At 43.8% G+C, this 20,415-nt stretch overlaps 1 protein-coding gene across 1 annotated transcript in view; it reads right to left on the minus strand.

The window, feature by feature from the left end:
- Positions 1 to 287: 287 nt before the first annotated feature.
- The window catches only part of taf5l (TAF5-like RNA polymerase II, p300/CBP-associated factor (PCAF)-associated factor), a 33,797-nt gene continuing 13,669 nt past the window's right edge, over positions 288 to 20,415 (minus strand). The window contains exons 3-5 of the mRNA XM_068044422.1: positions 15,170 to 15,274; positions 10,245 to 10,969; positions 288 to 2,753 (exon numbers count right to left, since the gene is read on the minus strand). Coding sequence (XP_067900523.1) covers positions 1,962 to 2,753; positions 10,245 to 10,969; positions 15,170 to 15,274 — 1,622 coding nt within the window. The 3' untranslated portion in view covers positions 288 to 1,961. The remainder of the gene's footprint in view (positions 2,754 to 10,244; positions 10,970 to 15,169; positions 15,275 to 20,415) is intronic.

Genomic DNA, 20,415 nt, shown 5'->3' on the forward strand with positions numbered 1-20,415 from the left:
CTATGTAAATTTATAAGGCTGTGATTACTTTGGAAACACTGCAATGCCAACAACAGGTGGAAAGGTGGAATCCCAGCCTGGTGAATTCACGTTTTAAATATGGACATGGGAATTTATCATGGGAATACGATAAGGACACAATTTACAACTTTAAAAGCGAGAAACTAATTACATCTGCACACCCTGCTCTAATTATTGCCCACCTTCTAACCTTGCTTTACTTGAAGATTACATTTGAGTCTTGATTCCCATGTTAAAGCCACCAAAGAGCAAATATAAGTATTTATATAAGTGAAACTTTATCTTTGTCTGCGTGTAACATTTAATTGAGTTTTAAATTTCTTCCAAGTACATCATCTTGATCAGTTGTAAAAATCTTAACTATCAATTGACATTGTATTCAGAAACTGTGATCAGGATTTTGTGAGGCCCGAAGTGGGATTGGAGGCAGGAGGGCATAGAGAATCGCGATGGGTGACCGGGGGAGGTGGTGGTGGAGGGCAGCAGTGTGACGGTGTGGGAAGGATAGGCTGATAACTTGAGGCCCTTAAGTGGCCTATTAATGGCCAATTAAGGGCCTTTTCCTGTTGTTGCTGGGATCTTACCAGCAGTGCGGGGGGGGGGGGCGGGCTCCGCCACGTGGGGAGGACGCATTGTAAAACAAGGCACTATCCCTGCGGGCTTGTCGGGGGACCCTCCTCCGTGGGCAATTTGTGGTCCACAGAGGACCCCTACAGGCAACAACTTTACCCCTGGGGCCCCCCTTCCCTGGACCGCAAGACCACCCCCGCAACCAGAAGCCTCTGCAGTACCAGCAGTGGCCACAGCTCTCAGCGGTGCTGCCAATAACTGCTGAGCTGCCAGCCCTCTGATTGGCTCGCCTTCTGAATAGTCGGCAGCTCTTTGAGTTGGAATCCCTGTCCCTTTAAAGTGACGGGGATCCCACTTCCTAAAATTTTGATTCAAAAAGGCCAGAGGATCACGCCAGGGGGGCATGAAAAGGTTGGGGGGAGGGGGGAGGGGGGGGGGGTTCCCCTCGCCTTTTCAGGCTGGCGCTGGAAGCCCCACCTCCAGCACAAAATCCAACCCTACAAACTGGATTTGGAAAGCAGGAACCAAATTCGTCAAAAAATGTGCAAAAAAGAGTTTAATATGCAGTTTAACAAAAGTTGTATATTGAATGCTTTTCTGGAGATGGAAAGCAAAAGGTTCATTTCATTTTCTAAAGGCCTGTGGCTGTACGGTGAAATACTTTTCAAAAGCTCAAATTCTTTTCATGATTTTAAATATAACACTTCATAGATTAAACATAATCAACCCCTGCCATACAAGTCTATTTGCCAGAAAATTCCAGAATTAAACATCTGGGCTAGTGTAACAAAGGAACTCAAAATTCAACGGGGATTTTGTTTGTTCTGAACACAGGATCAGAATAAATACATTACAGCAAGAACATTCTAGTCACCGTTTGACTGATTGTGTATGAGTGGTATAATCCATCCTATAGCTGTACACATGGCAATTAATATCAGAAACTGTGTCTGATTCATGCCCTGAATGTCATGGCAATACAGTGATGCAAGCATGTGTCTTAAACACAACTTTGTGTTGATCAGAGCTCCTGCGCCTTGTGTATTTGCATAGGACTGCAAATTGAGTGACCTGGAAAATTCAGTCACCCAGACACCCGGCACAAACGCCCAAGGGTGGGCAAGGGAAGAACCACCGACACTGGTCCCAGTTTGCATCATAGAATCACTTTTTCCTATCTAAATACTGGGAAGATTGTGCAACAGTTAGTGTGTTTGGCTGCAAGATGTAATCAAGGCAAGCCAGTACAGTACACTCACAACACGTCTACCCAAAGCAAGCCAGTAGGATACATTCAAGACACGTCTGGTCCTTTTATGGCTTACTTTTCTAGGAGCTTCTAATTAAACAGTGGAATTGTACATTTATGCTTATTGTTCTTTTTTTTCTTGTGCAACCCCAGTAACCAACACCAGATTGCAGGCCATGAACTGCACACTCAAAAGGTTACTGGTCTGTCCCATATATACACCTACCAGCTCACTGGAAGACCCATCCACCAATGAATTAGAGTAAGTGTTACGAATATCCCAGACACGAACTGAGTTATCAACAGATGCAGAAACAATCAAACTGCTATCTGGACTAAATGCAAGGTTAGTTATATTGTCAGTATGCCCTCTCAGCTCCTTGAATAAAGTACCCGATGCAAGATCCCATAGTTTCAGTCGCTGATCTTCACCTGCTGAAGCCAAGTACTTTCCATTAGGAGAAAAAGCCAATGCCAACACAGAGCCACGATGTCCTGTGAAGAGACGTACAGTATTCCCTTGCTGTGTACTCCACAATCGCACAGTTTTATCTATCGAGCCTGTGGCTATGTAATTAGAGTTCGGGTGAAACTTAACACAGTCTACGTCTGCTAAATGACCCGCATAAATGCGCAGTGGGTACGTTCTGTCAAGTGCCCAAAGTCTTGCTGTCCGATCGTGTGATCCACTCACAAAGTAAAGACTCAAGGGACTAATATCAATGTCCCAGACTGGATAAGCGTGCCCTTGATACAAACCAGTGTTCTTGAAACTGCACAAATCCCAGTATCGCACTGTTGTGTCTTCCGAACAAGACAGAAGTCCTGAATTATCGGAGAGAAACTTGTTGCCATATACAGGCCCACAGTGCCCTCTTAGAATCTTCATTTCACTGCCCACATCATCATCCACCTGGATGAGGCAAAAAAAAAAAATGCAAAACCAGTAAATAACAGGATTAGGTAGAACAAAGATTCACATTAAATTTCAATTAATCATGCAAACATGTAGGATTTGAAAGTTCCTTTTAAATATGTTCCCCTAAAGAGTTTTATACATCTCACTGTGGTTTTGGGAGCGTGGTGGCAAAATGAACCACGTGTAGTGATTACTCGTGTTGATACCGTCCTTTGCTTCTGTTCTCCTGTAGACCAACTGAAGAGGAATTCAGAATATGGAGACGTGGTATTATGTGTAGGCATCTTTCCTAAATCAGCTGCCCACGGGAAAGAGAGTGAAAGCAAGAGGACATGATGATGTCTTTCCCTGTATAAACTGTCCCAAGTAGCCAGGCTGGGAGGTATGCGTTTGTAAAAACTAATGCGTGGGCCTGGAGAGCCACAGAGAGCAAAGAGTCAGTCTTGTACATCAGCCTGTCACAATGCTGCTCTATGTGAGGAGGTAAGTACAGGACACACAGCCGGTGCAGTCCATTTAGCAGGGAGCAGCTGAAAGTACCAACTGCACAGCAGTAAAATGAGTTTTCCAGCTGTGGAGGCCAAACTGTTTTACACCTGGGCAGCCAATGGTAGTCTGGTAAGACAGCAGATGCTTGAGGGGCAGGAACTCTTGACAGCTCTCTGATCCTAAAGTGCAAAGGTGACATTTCAAAATTATGCTAATCCACCCTTCAATTAAAAATAAATCTATACATCAACACTTCAGAAACTAAGGTAAATACATTTAAAATAACAAGATATTCAGGTCATTCCCCTCTCCTCTGTACCAACCCCAACAAAGAGGCAGGTGAATAACCTGTGTTTAGGACTCAAATCTCTACATCAGGTTTAGAAGGGATTTTTTTTTTACTATTCGTTCATGAGTTGTTGGCGTCACTGGCTAGGACAGCATTTATTACCCATCCCTAATGTGGAGTAGCAGCTCTGGATGAGATGCGCACTCTCACTGCAAGACACGGGTCAAAATAGAACACTCAGAGCAGGCTGATGGAACCTATCTGCATTCCACAGTATGTGGGGGCACAGTATGTAAAATGCAATATACTGTGTGCACTAGGGGCCTGCTACCCAACCCGAACCCGACGACGTGTCAGGTTCGGGTCATGTTGGGCCGGACACACGTGGTAAGTGCTCTGCTGATAAGTATTAAAAATAAAAAAAGAAACTTACCCGAACTGGCAGCCTGGGGCGTAACAGTCTGCACAGTGAGCGAGGCATCGCACATGCGTTGCAGCTTTGTGGAGCTTCCCAGTCGGAAGGTAAGTAAAGGGATGGTCGGTTCGGGCTGAGTAGTGGCGGGTTCGGGTCGGGTCTGGCTCGGGCAAAAATCAGAGGGACTCGGGCCCACTGTGGTTCGGTCGGGTTCTTTTTCCCCAACCTAAATTGGCTGGCCCATAGAAGTCAGAGGGTGGTAGTTTTAGTTTTAGTTTAGAGATACAGCACTGAAACAGGCCCTTCGGCCCACCGAGTCTGTGCCGACCATCAACCACCCATTTATACTAATCCTACACTAATCCCATATTCCTACCACATCCACACCTGTCCCTATATTTCCCTACCACCTACCTATACTAGGGGCAATTTTATAATGGCCAATTTACCTATCCACCTGCAAGTCTTTGGCATGTGGGAGGAAACCGGAGCACCCGGAGGAAACCCACACAGACACAGGGAGAACTTGCAAACTCCGCACAGGCAGTACCCAGAATTGAACCCGGGTCGCTGGAGCTGTGAGGCTGCGGTGCTAACCACTGCGCCACTGTGCCGCCCAGTAGATGGAAAGTATTCAGCATGGAGCTCGGTGACCAGTGGTGTTCCACAAGGATCTGTTCTGGGACCTCTGCTCTTTGTGATTTTTCTAAATGACTTGGATGAGGAAGTGGAAGGCTGGGTTAGCAAGTTTGCCGATGACACGAAGGTTGCTGGAGTTGTGGATAGTGTGGAGGGCTGTTGTAGGTTGCAACGGGACATTGACAGGATGCAGAGCTGGGCTGAGAAGCGGCAGATGGAGTTCAACCTGGAAAAGTGTGAAGTGATTCATTTTGGAAGGTCGAATTTGAATGCGGAATACATGCTTAAAGACAGGATTCTTGGTAGTGTGGAGGAACAGAGGGATCTTGGGGTCCATGTCCATAGATCGCTCAAAGTTGCCACCCAAGTTGATAGGGTTGTTAAGAAGGCGTATGGTGTGTTGGCTTTCATTAACAGAGGGATTGAGTTTAAGAGCCGCGAGGTTATGCTGCAGCTCTATAAGGCCCTGGTTCGACCACACTTGGAATATTGTGTTCAGTTCTGGTCGCCTCATTATAGAAAGGATGTGGAAGCTTTAGAGAGGGTGCAGAGGAGATTTACCAGGATGCTGCCTGGACTGGAGGGCATGTCTTACGAAGAAAGATTGAGGGAGCTAGGGCTTTTCTCATTGGAGCGAAGAAGGATGAGAGGTGACTTGATAGAGGGGTACAAGATGATGAGAGGCATAGATAGAGTGGATAGCCAGAGACTTTTTCCCAGGGTGGAAAGGGCTATCACCAGGGGGCATAATTTTAAGGTGATTGGAGGAAGGTTTCGGGGAGATGTCAGAGGTAGGTTCTTTACACAGAGAGTGGTGGGTGCGTGGAATGCGCTGCCAGCGGTGGTAGTAAAAGCAGATACATTGGGGCATTTAAGCGACTCTTGGATAGGTACATGGATGATAGTAGAATGAAGGGTAGGTAGTTAGTTTGATCTTAGAGTAGGTTAAAGGTTCGGCACAACATCGTGGGCCGAAGGGCCTGTGCTGTGCTGTACTGTTCTATGTTCTATATGTTCTATATGTTCTAAAGCAGGCCTCTAGTGTGCACCACTTGCAATATGTGCCTTAGGTAGAAAACTAATCTCGCATATCTGATAGCCCTTTAGCCACAGAGTCAGAAGGTTGTGGATTCAAACCTCACTTTAGAGACATGAACACATTATCTAGGCACACTGCCAACCCCCATCCCCGTCCACCTTAAGCAGCTTTTACACTCAAGGCTGGGTCTTTGGAGAGTTAACTGCCTTGCTCTCACACTTTTACCAGTAGATTCTACAGCTGCAAATACTGCAGGCATGGGAAATCTGCAATAAAAACAAAATGTTGCAGATACTCAGCACGTCAGGCAGCATCTGGAGAGAGGGGAGGGTAAGAACTATTCTGACGAAAGGTCATTGACCGGAAACATTTAACCTTACTTCCGCCCCACCACAGTGAACGAGCTGCACTGTGGGGCACATTATTTCATACATCAGTAAAGACAGTGTCACTGCTTACTGTCTTAGAAGAAGTCAGGGAGGCCCAGTAGAGAAAAAAGGTTTTGTTTAGGTTTAGTTTTGTTTTTTAAAAAAGCCATCTTCATTTTGTTGCTTGTTGCACTACAGAAGCTAGTGGCCTAAGAATATAGAAAACCTTTTGCCATTCTTTCCTTATACAACCTTAGGGCTTTCAAAACTCAACCTTGATGCCATCTACTCACTAATTGTGAGGTTGTAAGAAGGATTGACCCAGTTTGCGTCACTCATTGCAGGTTCAGTATTACAGTGGATTATTCACTGTTTCGAGTGATCAGATTATATCCTTCACTTCCCTATAGATCACAGGTGTGCCTGGAATTTCTCACTCTGCCTGCAAACAAGTAATAGGAATTATCAGGACTCCGACTGGCAGTGGGAATCAACATGCAGTAAGGACCACAGTTGGGTCCTCAGCATAAACATGTACTCCTGCTCCAAACACACATCTTACTACTTGCTATTTATCATTGGCTTACACTCTCCATTTTGCAATATATCTGCATCATTTATTCTCTGCTAGTCAGGCATGGGCTTCACTTCAACCAAGTTTGAAGGTGGCATGATGTTTTGGATGCCAAAACATTGAACTACAGAATAGGAGAGGAAGGGATTGTTATCTGTGATATGGGTATGATAGTGTTGTGCTTAGGTAACTGGACGATTAATCCAGAGAACATTCAAATTCACAGTGGCAGTGAAATTTTGAATTCAGGTTTTTTAAATATCCGGAAATTAAAAGCTGGTACCCAACTGATTCAATGCCTATCCTGGACCGCTCCCTCTGGCCTCTTACCCTCCCTTGATCTTTTCATTGAGAATTGCCAGCATGACATCGGGTGTCTCAATTTCTCTGCTCCCTCACTCATTCTAACCTACCTCCCTCTGAATTTGCAGCACTCCGTTCTGTCAGGTCCAATACTATCACCAAACCTGCTGACAAGGCCAACTCTCCGACACTTCCTCTTACCTCCCACTGGACAATGACCCCACTACCGAACATCAAGACATTATTTCATGGACTCTCACTGTCCTTATCTACTTGGGAGATTTTCCCTCCAACCTTAGTTCCTCAACCCTGTACGGCCTGCTTCTCCCTCCTTCCCACAATCCACAAACAAGACTGTCCTGGTAGACCCATTGTTTCAGCCTGTTCCTGCCCCACTGAACCGACTTCTTCCTATCTTGACTATTTTTCCTATTTGCCTGCCTTAAACTTGGTTTTTCAATGTTTGTACATTTGGACAAAGCTGTTCATTATTCTGTCATTAACACTCTCTCTGCACTAATGCTTTGTCTTTCACCACACCATTAGCACACTCCCTTTGCAATTGCCCCATGGCCTCCTTATCAGTTAATCTCTCCTGCCCTCTGCCTATCGCACACCTCTTTTGTTCTTTCCCCCCACTTCACTAACTTAAAACCTATTATATTTCTAACCTTTGCCACAGACCTGAAATGTTAAATCTGCTTCTCTCTCCACAGATGCTGCCTGACCTGCTGAGTATTTTCAGCACTTAGTTTTTATTTCTATTCTTACTCCCCTTGTCCAGTCTCTTTCCACCTACATCCGTGACTCTTCCAATGCCCTCCGCCATTTCAACAGTTTCCAGTTTCACGTCCCTCACTGTTTCCTATTCACTATGGACGTCCAATCCCTCTACACCTCCATCTCCCACCAGGATGGACTGGGGGCTCTCAGCTTCTTCCTATAATGGAGGTCCAACCAATCCCCAACCACCACCACCCTCCTCCTCTGCCTGTATGAACTTGTTCACACATTGAACAACTTCTCCTTCAACTCCACTCACTTCCTCCAAATAAAAGTGGTTGCTATGGGCACCTGCATGGGTCCTAGCTATGCCTGCCTTTTTGTGGGATATGTGGAACATTCTTTGTTCCAGTCCTACTCAGGCCCCCTCCGTCACCTCTTCTTCTGGTACACTGATTACTATATCAGTACCATTCCCTGTTCTTGCCCTGAACTGGATAGTTTCATCAACTTTGCTTCCAATTTCCACCCCTCTCTCACCTTCACATGGTCAATCTCTGTCTCTTCCCTTCGTCGACTTCTCTGTTTCCATTTCTGAGGATAGGCTATTAACCAATATTCACTATAAGCCTATAAACTCCCACAGCTACCTGCCTACACTTCCTCACACCACACCTTCTGCAAGGACTCTATTCCATTCTCCCAGTTTCTCCATCACATCTGTTTGGATGATGCAACCTTCTATGCTAGCGCTTCCAATATGTCTTCCTTTTTACACAACCAAGGATTCCGCCCCCCCCCCCCCCCCCCGCATCGTGCTTGACAAGGCCCTCAACCGTATCTGTTCTATTTCATGCACTTCTGTTCTCACCCCTTCCCAGAACTATGATAGGGTTTCCTTTGTCCTCATCTTCCACCCCACCAGCCTGTATTCAACGGATCATCTTCTGCCATTTCTGCCACCTCCAGCGTGATGCCACCAAAAAATACATCTTCCCCTACCCTCCCTTTCAGCAGTTCTGAGGGACTGTTTCCTCCTCGACATCCTGGTCCACTCCTCAGTCTCCCCCAACACCTCCCTTTTCATGCAAGCACAGGAGATGCAACACCTGCCCTTTTATCTCTTCCCTTCTCACTGTCTAGGGCCCCAAACACTCCAAGTGAAACAGCAATTTACTTGTTCTTCTTTAAATGTAGTACACTGTATTCGTTGCTCGCAATGTGGTCTCATCTACATTGGGGAGACTTAACGTAGTCTGGGTGACTGCTTTGTGGAACACTTCCGTTCAATCCAGAAGCGCGACCAGAGTTTCCCTGCTCTTCAAAATAGTGTCATAGGATCTTTTATTTCCACTTGAGGCGACAGACGGGGCCTCAGTTTTACATCTCATCGAAAGATGACAACTCCGACAGTGCAGCACTCACTCAGTACCGCAATGGAGTTGTCAGCCTATTTTTTGCTCAAGTCTCTGGACTGGGGCTTGAACCCACAATCTTCTAACCTTCAGAGTGCTACTAACTGAAGCACAGCTAGAAGTCGAACTTTGGGACTGTACGTGGGGTTGTCAACCCAGGGTCAGGGAGAATACAGGGCATGAGGGAGTAGAGCAACAGGGGCAGGGTTCTGCTGCACGAGGGCATGGTGGGATGAAGAGACAATGAAAGTGAGGGGTGTGAATGGGGATGTTGTAAAGAGGAAGGGTGCCATGTCCTGAAAGCTGCATTCTTCCTACAACTGCCACTGGAAAATTTGACCGACTGCCCTGGGATGTTTTCTTCCCCACACACCACCCAAAAAGGAAAGAAGATAAAGAAAGAACCAAAAGAAGGCACTGTTGGCCAAGGGAGAAAGAAGGGAAAATAGGAGGGAGAGAGAGCAGGACAACATACAAGCAAAAGAGAGCCCATTTTCCACCATGGTAGATTCACTTTTGCATATACAACAAACCTGCACCTAGCACATGTTTTGTTTTTCAGGTCACAACTTACATGCAAATTACTTGCAGCTCCTTCATCTAGGTCATTGAGCTAGGTCACTGAGTGAAGTGGAACCTGTAGCTCTTGTGTAGTGTTAAGGAATACACACCAAGTGGATTTACCAGCAACATCCTCGTTATTTTACAAACCTAAACTATGCTTATCATTTAGCAACTAACAGTCAATGCAACTGAAGTAAAGTGACTACATTTGGAACAAGAGGTTAGAAACTGTTCAAAGGCCAGTCAATGCAGAACTAGCCATGCTATTGAACGCATCAAGTAACTTGGAGCCTCAAAATCAGCAATGAAGAACTTAATTTTTGTTGAAAATATTTCTCCACAAAACTCAAGTTAACAGAATGGACATTCTTGGAAACATCTCTTATGTGCAGCCTGCATGCAAGAGTCTTACAAGTGATCCACCTCATGTATCTGATTGATTGCACAATAAGATGGAGGCTCCTTCATCCTGCTGTGTATATGAATGGGAGTTTAACAAAAATGGGTAAGTTTAAACCATAGAAGACAAAATGAAACTTCAAGTTTTAAGGATCGCTTACAACTGCCAGTGACCATATATTAAACAGCAAACTTGTCATCCAACCTGATACTGCTAGATTTAACCAGCTGTTGTCACAGAACCCAGGTAGCACAAACACATTCATACCTCATCATCCAAGATATCACAAGCTAGGTTGATTCGAGAAACATCCACCTGTTGTGGTCCGAATTTTAGTTTCCTTGACCGCAAGCTCCAGAGTTTGATAGAAGAATTATCAAAGCCAGCACTAAGCAGTTTATTGTCTGGTGAAATTTCTGCAGTATTGAGCAGCTGGTCCGTGTTGTAGAAAGCATAGAAACAGATAGTTGTAAGAGAGGGAGGACCATCTTTCACCCTTTTTATACTGTCCTGTAACATGTCCAGTGCAGCTTCATTCTGTAACATGGTAGAGGGCAGCTCTGAAGGGTCCATGCCCACCCCCTCACTTCGAGATAGCGCACCAACACTGTACAGCTGATAGCCTGTCTGCTGAGAACACTGCACATCCAACTGAACGCGGGAGGCTAGAACCTTGCATAAAGCACTATTGTTGTCACTCTGGAGGTAGCGGAGGAGATAGTTGTAACTTTCTTCAGTAAGGCTAAGAACATATTTGTTTTCAATCAGGATACGCAGCTTGGAGTTTGAATAAATATCCTGGCTATTCAGAGTAGTCCGCAGCTGTTCCATGATGTCCTTCTGATCTGTGTTTTGTAGGAACATCCCGTGAAAGCGACTGTAGAAGCTGTCTGCTGCACTCTTCAAACCACTGTGCACCATGTCAAGGTGGAGGTAGACAAATAAAGGGTAGAGCAATTGTTTTACTTCTCGGCTGTACTTTGATTCTGTATCTGGAACCGGAAATGTCATAGGGGAGTGAGTAAATACACTTAACACTTCTTAGAAGTCAACCTTTATTTTCCCAATATTCAAAGGTGATAATCTCTGGGTTACTCCTGGTGCTGTGTGCTACTGAATTTAGAAATAGGAGGATAGGGCAGATGAATGTGTGGCTGGAGAGATGGTGCAGGAGGGTTGGCTCTAGATTCCTGGATAATGGAACCAGTTTTTGGGGAGGTGGGACCTATATAGGCTGGATGGGTTACACCTCAACAGTGCCAGGACCAATGTCCTCATGCAGCAGTTTGCTAGTGCTGTGGGAGAGGGTTTAAACTAAATGGGGATGGGAACCAAGGTGCACAAAGGATTGGGAGAGACAGACAGGTAGCACTTGAGTAAGTTATGGTCAGGTGTTACGTGGGGTCAGACTAAGTGAATATACAATAAGATCTAATTCAGGTTTACAGTGCATGTATGTAAACGCAAGAAGCGTGGTAAATAAGGCTGGTGAGCTTCAGGCACAGATAACCACATGGGAATATGTCGCTGTGGCAATAACAGAGACCGGGCTCAAAAAAAGGTGGAACTAGATTCTAAATATTCCTGAATACAAAGTGTTCAGGAAAGATAGGGGAGGACAGAAAGGAGGAGCTGTATTGATCAAGGAGAATAATACAGTGCTGGAGAGAGTGGATGTTCTGGAGGGGTCAAGGACAGAATCTGTTTGGTTAGAGTTAAGAAACAGTTGAAGTACTATTACACTACTGGGTGTATTCTATAGGCTACCAACTAGTGGGAAAAATATAGTGGAGCAAATTTACAGGGAAATTACGAAGAGGTGCAAAAACTATAGAGCAGAAATTCATTTATCCTAACATAGCTAGGGCAGCAAAAGTGTAAAGGGCAGAGAGGGAGAAGAGTTTTTGAAGTGTATTCAGGAGAATTTTCTTGAGAAGGCAACAAGGAGAAAAGTATTCATTGCTGGATCTGGTCCTGGGAAATGAGGCAGGCCAAGTAGATCAAGTGTCAGTAGGGGACCATTTAGGGAACAGTGATCATAGTATCACAAGAACAAGCAATGCAGAGTAAAATAATTAATTGAAGGAGGGCCAATTTCAGTGGGTTGAGAAAGGATTTGTCCCAGGAAAATTGAAATCAAAGATTGGCAGGCAAAACTGTAATCAAACAATGGGCTGCCTTTAAGGAGGCAATGGTTCAGGTACAGTCAAGGTATATACCCACAAGGGGGAAAAGGTAGGGTTACCAAAGCCAGAGCTCCCTGGATGACAAAATAAGATAGAGCAAGATGAAGCAGGAAAAGGGTGCATATGACAGATATCAGGTTGTTAATACAAGTGAGAACTAGCCTGAATATGGAAAGTTCAGAGGGGAAGTGAAAAAGGAAATAAAAGGGGCAAAGAGAGAGTAGGGGAAGAGACTGGCAGCTAACATAAAAGGGAACCCAAAAGTCTTCTAGAAGCATATTAATAGTAAAAAGGTAGTAAGAGGAAGGCTGGGGCAGATTAGGGACCAAAAAGGAGACCTACACAGGGAAGCAAAGGGCACAGCTCAGGTACTAAATGAGCATTTTGCATCTTTCTTTACAGAGGAAGAAGATGCTACCAAAGCTATAGTGAAGATGGTCTAAAAATTGATAAAGCGGAGGTACTAAAAAGGATGGCTGTACTTAAGTTGATAAGGGATGCATCTGAGGATACTGACGAAAGTAAAAAGGTGGAAATTGCAGAAGCACTGGCCATAATCTTCCAGTCCTCCTTGGGTATAGATACAGGGGTGGTTCCAGAGGACTGGAGAATTGTAAATGTTACACCCTTGTTCAAAAAAGGAAGCAAGGATAAATCCAGCAACTATAGGCCAGTCAGTTTAACTTGGTGGTGGGAAAGCTTTTAGAAATGATCATCCTGGACAAAATTAATAGTCACTTGGACAAGTTTGGATTAATTTAAGGAAAGCCAACATGGATTTGCTAAAGACAAATTGTGTCTAATTAACTTGATTGAGTTTTTTTGATAAGGTAACAAGAGTGGGTTGATGAGGGTAATCTAGAAGGTGTGGTGTATATCAACTTCGAAAAGGTGCCTGATAAAGTGCCACACAATAGGCTTCTCATTCAAGTTGAAGCCCATGGAATAAAAGGGACAGTGGGAGAATTTGGATGAGCGACAGGAAACAGTAGTGGTTGTTTTCAGACTGTAGAAAGGTTAATAGTTGTTTTCCCCAGGGAATGAAACTAGAGGACCACTGCTTTTCTTGATCTATATTAATGACCTAGACTTGTGTACACAGGGCACAATTTCACAATTGCAGAAGACACAAAACTTGGAAGTACTGTGAACTATGAGGAGGACAGTGATAGAGTTCAAGAGGACATAGACAAGCTGATGGAATGGGTAGACACGGGGCACATGCAATTTAATGCAGAGAAGTGCTCCCTGTAAAATTTTGTTGTTCCGTGTGGCCAGTTTTCTCAATTGTAGCTTTAAATTGTTTTGTGCAGCCACAAGTGCGTGGTATTTTGTTAAGAACAAGGCCTGTGCAATACCTTCTAGGCTATTGCACAGTCACAATACAGCTTAGCCGGAGCATTGGTCGGCACCCTCCTGCTATCTCTCAAATGGTGGAAAATACCACACTGTCAGACTGCGATGTTCAGCCTAACAGTATTCATTAGGTTTATTAAAATGACAGATGGAAACCTAGAACAGAATAAACTGTTACATATATTTCACATAACAATGTGCTGCAAAACAGTAGAAGTTCCAATATCTTTGCCATTGTCATCAGTAACGTTTAACTGTGAGAACCGAAGTGATTGAACTAATACCATTTTCTGTAGTCAATGAAGTGAATCAAGTGAACTGAAAGAAATGCTTTCCTGGGACTCAATTCAACAATTAATAGCACCGAGAAGCTCTTGAGAAGGGACCAATTTACTCTCCATATGCCAGATATAAAATCATTCTTTATAAGTGAAAAGATTATTCAAATCTTGTGAAAGTTTCTTTTTGCTGTAGTGTTAAAAAATTACAATACAATACACCTTCATCTCTCACTTTGCTATCTTTTCCCATTTTCATCCACATCACACTCCCTCCACCACGAATGGCAAGACCAGCTTCAGATAAAACTAGACTCATACTGAACCAATATCTGACAGCGGGTTAGTTCAGTGATTTACAATGTCACGCAAAGCAGGTGATTGCATTTCTCATTCCCAAGACACTTATGAGAACTGCTTTGATTTCAATAGAAAGAGGAGATTTTCTCCTCCCAGATGACACTTCTCAAAAAGCAAGTGTTGACTACAGAAGAACAAAGTGCTGAGTGCACTTACAATAAAACTTTGTTCAACCAAAACCTTCAGTTAACTAAATGGGAGATGTATCTTCTGATCTTTCTACAAATATAGCACCTGCAGCTTAGTCACTAAAGCCCGTTTTAAAATATTCATTGCACTGTCACTGGGAAGGCCAGTAGTTATTGCCAGTCCCTAATTGTCCTCGAGAAGGTGGTGGTGAGCCACGCCTTTGAATACAAGAGAGTGGTTTGCAAGACCATTTCAGAGGACAATTAAGAGTCAACCATATTGCTGTAGGTCTGGAGCAATATATAGGCCAGACTGAGTAAGGACAGTAGATTTCCTTCCCTAAAGGACATTAGTGAACCAGGTTGGACTTTTATGACAATCTGATAGTTTTGTGGTCACTGATACTAGCTTTTTATTCCATATTTATTTAATTAATTGAATTTAGATTCTCCAGCTGTCATGGTGGGATTTGAATATTTGTCTCCGGATCATTAATCCAGGCCTCTGGATTACTAATTTCGTAACAACCGCTAAGCTACCATATGTCCCAAACCTGTGACTGTGTTCTGAACTTGGGTTATGAGGTCTAAGCATGTAAACAGTACTGTTTAGTCTGCTGTACTGATAGAATCAAAAGAAAGATATTCTAACATTGCTCAGTAGCTATTCAACTAATTTTGGGAAACAAGAGGACACATTTCAAACACTTTTCTTGAGGTAAAGATTTATATTGTGACATATTAAGTTATATCTTTTGTAATATGATCTATCGATTTCAGAAAGGGTATTAAGCAGAAAGCGAGACACACACAGACTCGGTGCTTGTACAATTTTATATAAATATTTTTACCATTAATCAAAAGCTACTTCTATCTGAACTTACCAAAAAGGAATATTTTTAGCCGTCCAAATTGTATTTCATATTGATTAGGATCAGCTTGACAGGGAGCTGCAGACACCACATTGGGAGAACCAGACTCTGCCTGAACTGTTTTTGAAAACATAAAATGAATGCAAAAAGGATCAAAGACTTGGCACATGCAGTAACACCATATCTAACCGCCAAATTTCCATTAAAAAATAACTGTACTGACAAGTTGCGGTCACTTAAAGAGACAAGGGCCAGTTCAACTGGCATGCAGATGAAATGGTAATTAAATTGAAAGTATTTGACTGAGGCATGACAGAAGTAGTTTCATTACACTTACAGCCCAATGCTGAAAATTCTTCCAAAGCATTCTCAATTCCTGCCATCAACAGCGATTATCATACAACAAATAGCACACTATTATATATTTAGAATACCATACTACATTTACAAATCAGCATTGGTTACTAATGTAGTGCATTTCTGTCGAGCACATGTGATGACCCCTTTCTTCAAAGGGTTTGCCTCAGACTGTAGTGTAAACTGGTAGTTAGACTGAGAAAAATCCTGCTGGAATGGAAGTTTCAGCTGGTGCCCGACAGAAACTGCCTCAGAAAAACAAACCCAGATAGTTCAGACAGCATTTAGGGTATTGTATTACATGTATGGATCCTTGCCAACCCCTCCCTGACTACTCCAATGGTGACCTTAGGTATACTTCTGGACACAGAATGCTGCAAAACAACTTGACACTAACTGCACATATACAAAGATTGCACACACCTCTTGGTATGCCAGTTGCCCACTTTTGCCAAAAGTGCCCTGAGAGCATCAATATGTAGATCTGGCACAGTATAAACCATACATTACTGAAAGCAAGTCATTAATACATTCCTTGGACGTCTCGAACAATCTAGCACATTACTTGCCAAGGTCCAGCATTGCAATTGTCTTAGATACATTTTAAATTCCATAATGCAATTTGAACTCACGGTCTCTGGATTGCTGGTCCAGTACCATGATCACTTGTTCCTGGAATATGAGAGCGAATGGCAAGGCTGTATTTATTACTCATCCCTAGTTGCCCCAAGGGCATTAAGATTCAAGCACATTGTGTGGGACTGGAGTAACATGTAGGCTATCGGACCAGGTAGGCGGGACAGGTTCCTTTCCCTGAAGAACATTCGTGAACTAGTTAGGTTATAGAGTCATAGAGAGATACAGCACGTGCAATAATCCAACAGTTTACGTGGTCACTTTCTGCAGTCAGTCCACAAATGACCAGATTTATAGAATTCATTTGCCATGATCCAATTTGAACTCATGACCTCTGGGTTGCTAGTCCAGTACCATAATCACTGGGCTACCATACCCTGCTGGGGTCCATAAAAAAGTAGCAACATATATATCTGATCAAATATAAACAACTTTTTTGCTACCTTTTGTTTAAAGATAAACCTATTGCCCAGTTGCCATCTTTAGCACCAGTGCACAATTTTCTGTGACTTAATTCATTAATATGGGAAGTGGATACAGGTGGCAAAGAGACTTCCATCCCATCAGAATGGTTAGAGTCATACCAGATCTGAGACACCTGCAACCCAGATCATCTCTAATGCAACATGCGTTTGCACATGTTATCTCATTTAATTCTATTAAAACTTTTGCCTACAACATGCACTTGCTTATAAAGTCCATTGGGTTGAGCCCATTTCCCCAATATATAAATGATGTGTTAAGTACAGATTATTAGAGTATTCAAAGTACCACCCACTTTGCAATATTTCCAATATATATTATCGTTCATTTCCCGGTATTAACTTTTATTCGTCTGTTCAATTACTTCAGGACTACAGATTACTTCAAAATCATAGAGGTCTCTTCAAAGCAACCTAATTTTAATATAAATCATGCTGTTTAAAACCTCAAACATTGTAAACATTGCATCAAAGTCAGTATTACAACAAGCAAGTTTCTCACGATCATTCCCCTAGGAATTGCAACTGCCCAATTAGAACTACTGACGTTGATAACTATCCTGTGCTGTATATCACGAGTTAATTAACATTTCAAAAACTCTTCATTTTGGATCCCACGTGTTTTATTTTTAGCCACAAGTCCTTTGTGAACCCACACTTCCTGTAGCTGCTTTTATCCTGCTGCTTAATCCCAATTTTGAAGACCAAGTGATTTTGTGTGCTTACTGCTGATGTAAGAGAGCTGTGAATAAGTGGAACCACAAGAAGCTGTCTCACAGGCATTGGTCTCCCAGAATCAGACAAGCATCTGTGTAAAAGCTGCTCGTGACATTCCTAACTGGGATTTAGGTTTTTAGTTTTGTAACATTTTTATAAAAACCACAATAAAACCAACCAGTGCCTGTCCCTTTTCATACATTTCAGCAATGATGGAGTGAATGTGAAAAAAATGGGATAACTATAAATATAGCAACAACTTGCATTTATATAGCACCTTTAATATAGTAAAATGTCCCAAGGCATTTCACAGGAGCAAACGAAATTTGCCACTAAGCCAAATAAGGAGATATTAGGGCAGATGGTCAAAAGCTTGGTCAAAGAGACAGATTTTAAGGAAAGAGAGGGAGAGAGTCAGAGAGGTTTAGGGAGGGAATGCCAGAGCTTAGGGACTTGCAGCTGAAGATACGGCTGCCAATGGTGGAGCAATCAAAATCGGGGATGCTCAAGAGGCCAGAATTGGACGACTGCAGATATATTAGAGGGTTGCAGGGCTGGAGGAAATTAGAAATTGGGAGGGGTGAAGCCATGGAGGGATCTGAAAACTAGGATGACAATTTTAAAATCGAGGCATTGCTTAACCAGCAGCCAATGGAGGTCACTGAGCACAAGTTGATCAGTGAACAGGACTTGGTGCGCGTGAGGATACAGGCAGCAGAGTTTTAGACAACCTCAACTTACACAAGGGCGGCACAGTGGCGCTGTGGTTAGCACCGCAGCCTCACAGCTCCAGCAACCCGGATTCGATTCTGGGTACTGCCTGTGTGGAGTTTGCAAGTTCTCCCTGCGTCTGTGTGGGTTTTCGCCGGGTGCTCCGGTTTCCTCCCACAGCCAAAGACTTGCAGGTTGATAGGTAAATTGGCCATTGTAAATTGCCCCTAGTATAGGTAGGTGGTAGGGGAAGTAAGGGAAGGTGGGGATGTGGTAGGAACATGGGATTAATGTAGGATTAGTATAAATGGGTTGTTGTTGGTCGGCACAGACTCGATGGGTTGAAGGGCCTGTTTCAGTGCTGTATCTCTAAAATAAAAATAAAAAAGAACGCGCAAGGCCAGCCAGGAGAGCACTGGAATAGTCAAGCCTAGGGTAACAAGGCATGAATGAGGGTTTCATCAGCAGATGAGCTGAGGCAGGGGTGGAGTCATGCAATGATATGTAGATGGAAATAGATGATCTTAGTAATGGAGCGTATGTGGTCAGAAGCTCATCCTGGGGTCAAATATGATACCATGGTTGTGAACAATCTGGTTCAGCTTCAGACAGTTGCTAGGGAGAAGGATGGAGTCAGTGGCCAGGGAACAGAGTTTGGTGGGGGCACTGAAGACAATGACTCACGTCTTCCCAATATTTAGTTGTGGGGGGGGGGCGCAATTTCTGCTCATCCAGTACTGGATATAGGACAAGCAGTCTGACAATTTAAAGAATGGAGGGGTTGACAGAGGTGGTACTGAAGTAGAGCTGAGTGTCATCAGTGTACACATGGAAACTAACGCTGCGGTTTCAGATGACGTTGACGAGGGGTAGCATGCAGATCAGAAATAGGAGGGGACCAAGGATAGAACCTTGACGGACACCAGGTAATAGTGCAAGAGCAGAAAGAGAAGCGATTGCAGTTGATTCTCTAGCTACAACTGGATAGATAATAATGAAACCAGGCGAGTGCAGTCCCACCCAGCTGGATGACTGTGGAGGAGAATGGTGTGGTCAGCTGTGTGAAAGGCTAGACAGGGAGAGCAGGGCAAGGAGGGATAATTTACCTTTGTCACAGTCACGTAGGATGTCATTTGTGACTTTGATAAGAGCCTTTTTGGTACTGTGGCAGGCTGGGAACCAGAATTCAAACATGGAGCTCTGGGAAAAAAGGGCAGGGATTTGGGAGCTGACAGCACATTCAAGGACTTAAGAAAAGGAGTTTGGAGATGAGGCAGTGGTTTGTAAGGATGGAGAGGTGAGGGTTTTTTTTGGGGGGGGGGGCATGGGGGGATGACGGCAGATTTGAAGGAGATGGGGGCAGTACCCGAGGTGAGGGAACCATTGAGAAAGATGCGAGTGCAGGCTAGGGCAGGGGTGAACGTTAGGAGATTCGATCCAGTGGGCTAAGGAAAGGTAGGAAAGTGACAGATGCAGCTGATCAAATAATCTCAATCTTCGTGACAAGAAGTCCACAAGCTCCTCGTACTTGCTGGATGCAGGGAAGAGGGGTTTAAGATGGCTTGCAGTAGAGAAAAGCAGCCGGGATTATCTTTGCATTCTAAGATGATCTTGGAATAGTGAACAGCTTTGGCAGATAAGAGCAGGACCTAGTTATGCTTTACGTGATCTAACCAAATCTGGCAGTAGATAACTAAATCAATTGGCCACCATACTGTTCAAGCCAGCATTTCCTGGGCTTAGGGGAGTGGAAATGAGTGCCACATCAGGGTGAGAGAGAGTAATGGCTTTAATGGGGTCTAGGGCATTAAAGGTCGAGGTGAAGGTGTGGTTGAGCAGATCAGTAGCTGCAGAAATGTCATGGTGAATGGTAGGCCAAGGGCTAGACAGTTGGGATTTTGAAAATGCAGCTGGATGTGAATTGGGAAGAGGTCGGTTACCATATTTAAAGCTTCTACGTTTAAAGTCTAGCACATTAGTAACACTGAATAGTGAATGCCTTCAACATGGAATGGGCAGCCAAACAATCAGTACTTTGCGGCACGCTGTGCTCCATTTGCAAGTTTCAGAATCGTGCCACTGGTATATCCCAGCATTTTTGTAATTAGTTCTGAATGTCAGTGGCTCTCCCAAGCAGCTGATGCAACAGTTGGATCCCCATGTGTGCTGACCTGCAATTACCCTGTAGCCCCGCGCCCCACCCCCCCACCATTTTAATTAAACTGGTACACCCAAGCCATTCAACCTCATGGACCACATAAGAAGTTTAAACCCATGCTCTCATTCATTTGGATTCCCCTCAAATTGCCAATACCAGCAGATTTCAATTTAGGATATATCCACCAATTCTCTTAA

This window comes from Heterodontus francisci, chromosome 13 (assembly GCF_036365525.1).
Source record: "Heterodontus francisci isolate sHetFra1 chromosome 13, sHetFra1.hap1, whole genome shotgun sequence".
Classification (NCBI taxonomy): Eukaryota; Metazoa; Chordata; class Chondrichthyes; order Heterodontiformes; family Heterodontidae; genus Heterodontus; species Heterodontus francisci.